We start from the raw sequence: 4,479 nt of genomic DNA, 5'->3' as shown, positions 1-4,479 counted from the left end.
GGCTGCCTTTTCAAAAGTGTTCCTCTGAAATTATTCAAGAATCTCAGGGGCAGGACCAGTTACAAAATTTGTAGGCTCACGCAGAATAAAAATGCAAGACCTCTTGTTCAAAAGTTATGCAGTTCAAGATGAGCATTGAACCAGGTAAGCTGAGCATATGGGGTCCTCCGTGAGTGCAAGTGTCACAGGCCCACAAAGATGGTCCAGCTCATGGGTTTACTCGATCTGAAAGACTGTACCTCAAAACAGCAGGCTGGGAGAGAAGCGGGGGGAGAATGTGATGAGCCCACAATGGCTATTGCTTTTGGTGGCCAGCGTGGAAGGTGTCACAGTTGAAAGTGAAGGCTCACGGTTCAATGGACACAGCTTGTCCACTAGCGTATAATGTCCTTGCTGGTCCAGGTCCTGCCCAGGCTGCCATGTTCCTATTTCTAGAGTTCCCATGACATGATCAGTTACCCATCCCCAAAGCACAAACACCATGGGAGGGTAGCCAGCTCTTGGTTGAGTGTGGAGTACAGCCCAGACTTCTCCCACCTTTTTGAAGCTCTCTTTGGAGGACTTATTTGGCATCTCATCTCAGTCCCCCCGGTGATTTTCTAAAACGTTTGATTTGGGGGAAGCAGATGTCCTTAATATTTTTACCCAGAAAGGTCCTGGAACTTGATGCTAATTTGACTTTTCTTATTCTAGAGGTCTTCACAGCAAGGGGGAGGGGACAGCTATTAAAAAAAAAAGAGAGAGAAGATGAGGATTTAATTTTTTTTTTTTGCAAGTTGTTTTATTTACAATGCCAACTTTTAGAAGTCATTAAAGTAAAGTTAACTGGACAATAAACTAGGCAGAAATTGCTTTACAAAGAGAGGGAAAGCCCAAAATGCCACTTTCTATAGAGAACCCACTGTTCAATTTTATTCAGAGCAAAGAAAGAAGAACTTTTGATCATACTGGAAGAAACTGAGCCATAAGTTTGGAATCTGTACTGAAACTACACATGCAATGAGGACAACATTCTGCTAATACAACTGATTTGCTGCTGCATTTGTGAACTGTTTTTCTAATATTAACAATTATAAACAAAGCAGTGCAACTAGTATTTGGGACAGTCCTTACAGTGTTACAGCCTCAGGCGCAAAATTTCACTTCTCCTCACACCCACTGGTTCTCGTTGCATACCTGGGCTTCCTCTTCTTCAATAAAATCATTTTTGATATTGAATGTCTTTCTAATCTCCTCAGGAGTTTTCCCCTTGATCATATTGGCAACAGTCTTGCAGGTAACATCAAGCAAACCTTTGATGTCTAAGTAGTTTGCTGCCAGTATAAGCTCAAAAAGTGTTCCTTGGTCAACTTTCAGGAATTCTTGATCCCAAACAGGAATATCATCTGTTCGCTTTTCTTTGTTCTCATCATCCTCAGGAGGAGGAGGATCATCCTTGTGGTGGTTGCACCCCTGAACGACCTCTTTTAATATTGCTGCGTTAACATTTGGCAAGGGGACTGGATCATCACCTCCTTCATCACTCACTCCCAAATATTTCAACATGGTCTTAATAGTCACAGATTGTTTCGCAATTTCAACATCAACTTCAAATATCTCTCCATCAGAACTCTGCAACTCAATTGAAGGCATGGTGTTAGGACTCAAGGAGATGGCGGGCCAGCGGCTGACGAGAGCAGGGCGGCGTCTGCGAAAAGAAAGACAGAAAAGTGAAGAACAAGGCCAACACTGCGGAGCGGCACGACGTCTGCCTCGGATTTAACTTTTTAACTCTCTGCTTCCTCTCTCCTTCCACATACATACACTTGCTCATGTACACACTTCCAGTCTCCCTAGCCTGGCAATTCAGTTAAATTATATCTTTTGGTTATATCAATATCTTTGTTTTATTACTGTGAAATTTAAAGGTAATTCACAATTTTTCAATTTATTATGTCGTGCATCCTATCATGTATTACTTCCTTTGTTGTACAACTCTGCTTGGAATAAAATTTATTTTTTAATTACGTAAAAAAAAAGGGACCAATAGTTTCAACCCCTCAAAGTGTGAAAGCCTAGGAGTTTGGCCACATATGAAGAGGCTACTTACGTTACCCTACGTAGAAAATAATGACAGTGTACTCCAAGGTACTGTCTGGCTCTGCCTTTGGAACAGCAGTGAAGAACTGACACAGAGAGGTCGTACACATCCATTTATTTTTTTGGTTTGGCCTGTAAAGAGGTTTATTTTTTTGTAAAGTTTCAAACAAGTTGTCAATATTTAAATTTCATAAAGAAATCGATTGGAACCTCTCTGGGAAAAATCTGTGTATCTGAAAACAGATGGCTTATATTCCCACATCTGCCGTTATCTGGAGCTGACGGCAGCTTCCCCCACACGGCAAGCGCGAGCTTTCCTCTTCCACAGGCCCCTGTGCCCACTCCTTCCTTTCACCTGCTGGGCCATGTGGGCAGGGCTGATAGATGCTGACAGGGACTGTTCAGAACCCATGGGTGCCCAGGTAGTGCCAGTTGTTAAATATTCAGTATTTTGAATATCACCCCCTCCTGGAGCCATTTGAGCTGCTAACCTTGCTCTGCAGAGAAACAGCTGTCAGCTTCTTGCTAAAAAGCTAAATTCAGACTCCTGGGTCATTCTGTTACAGTGATTAATCTGTTAGATTGTCAGGATTCTTCACCATTTCATTTTTCTGGAGCGGGGCTTCTAGATGAGTCTAAGGAATTGACAGACTCTGGCCGTGTCTATGCTGATGGAGTGGGCACCCTGGGAAGCCAATCTGCATGAGGACTGAGGCCCTTCCTGGGGAATAATTCGTTCTGATGAAACAAGGAGCCAGCTCTGGAGAGCCCGACCCTGTTAGAGGAAGCTCCGCTGTCAGATAACGGTGTGAAGTCTGCCATCTGGATTTCTCTCTGCATCCAGCCCTCACTGGATTCTCTCTGTATTCTCGGAGAGTAGAGCAACAAGTAAAAAAGGAACAATTTCTCTACAAACTCTTGGGTATCCCTTTAACAGGGTTGAACATAAAGGAGATAAAGAGACATTCTCCCGTCAGTTCCCCGTGGGCACTTTCAACGCTTTGAACACACCGGTACACCTGGCAGACACTCCAGTGCCCCGTGGGAGAAGACATGTGGCCCCTGTGGATGGTTTGGGGTCCTCACTAATCAGCGTCACACCTTTGCAGATCCTGAAAGTGTAGCAGACATAAGGAGCCAAATGGGCTCAAACTCAGAAATTGAGAATATGGCTGGGTGGTTATATTGTCTGCAATTTTCTTAAAATATTTCGTTGTGGTGTGTGGTGTGTGTGTGTGTGTTTATTAACTTCAATATATACCCTAGGAAGTGTTGATTAACATTTCGATTATTTGTAGTCCGCTTACGTATTGCTGCATAAACCACCCTAAAATTTACTGGGTTAGAAAGCAGCATATTACTATCGATATTTCTCATGGGTCTGTGGTTGGACTGGCTCAGATGGGCAATTCTCGCCTGGAGCTTTTTGCGTCGTTGCAGCCTGATGACAGCTGGGGCTGCAGGCACCTGGAGCCTTATCGGGGCTGGATGTCAACATGGATTCTCTCCTCCTGGCTGGCACCTGGGCTGGGATGGCTGGAACAGCTGGGGCCTAGCTGAGCATCTCTTTCCCCTCAACCCCAGACCCTGCCCTCTCACCCCTACAATGTGCTGCTGTCTTATTATGCCCCTTTAGTCCGTTGGTAAATGTCTTTCCCTACTCCCTCCCCACACTTTTATTAACAGTTTCCATATTAAACTCGCCTTGCATTACCCAATCTGAGTGCCTCCTCTCTTTCCGGCTTGGACCCTGACTCAGGCACTAGGTCAGCTGGTTTCTCAACTAGGGACCATTTTGTCCTTCAGGAATGTCTGGACAGATTTTTGGCTGCAATTAAGGGAGGAAGCTACTGGCACCTAGTGAGCAGAGGCCAGGGATGATGCTAAACATCCTACAATGCACAGGACGGCCCACAACAGAGACTTATCCACCCCGAATGTCAGCAGTGCCCATGCTGAGAAACCGCACTCTAGGTGTTAACTCTCACGTCTGCTATACAAGTATAAAATCGACACAGATTTACAAATCACATAGGAATAAAACTGTATAACCAACGACATTTAAATTAACAATGTTAACTGAAAGTGAAGGATGCTGTTGTCTTGCGGAAATTAAACTGCTGCTCACAGCACGAGGTGGTCCTGACTGCTGGACGCTGGTTGCCTGTGAATTTGGTGGATGTCCGTCCGTAAACCAGGCAACTCCTTTCTCTCCAGACGCCTCTCTGCTCAAGCTCCCGGGACACCTCTCCTCCTAGGGCACACAGCGGGGTCTTGTTGGCTTTTACTTGGCATCAATATAATGTTCATCTAAAGTCTACCACTATCGTTTCCCTCATCAACTCCTGTCCATGGAAGTTATGCTAATTGGTACCAATATACACACGATTGACAAGGAGA

General features: G+C 44.7%; 1 protein-coding gene across 1 annotated transcript; it reads right to left on the bottom strand.

Moving 5' to 3' along the window:
* Positions 1 to 1,149: 1,149 nt before the first annotated feature.
* LOC102980440 (S-phase kinase-associated protein 1-like) lies at positions 1,150 to 1,653 on the bottom strand. Its single transcript, XM_055079994.1, has one exon. It carries the CDS (start codon positions 1,630 to 1,632, stop codon positions 1,150 to 1,152), a length of 483 nt encoding a protein of 160 aa, XP_054935969.1. The 5' UTR covers positions 1,633 to 1,653.
* Positions 1,654 to 4,479: the final 2,826 nt, after the last annotated feature.

Source organism: Physeter macrocephalus, chromosome 18 (genome assembly GCF_002837175.3).
Source record: "Physeter macrocephalus isolate SW-GA chromosome 18, ASM283717v5, whole genome shotgun sequence".
NCBI classification, from domain to species: Eukaryota; Metazoa; Chordata; class Mammalia; order Artiodactyla; family Physeteridae; genus Physeter; species Physeter macrocephalus.
This window is presented reverse-complemented; position numbering and strand designations above follow the sequence as displayed.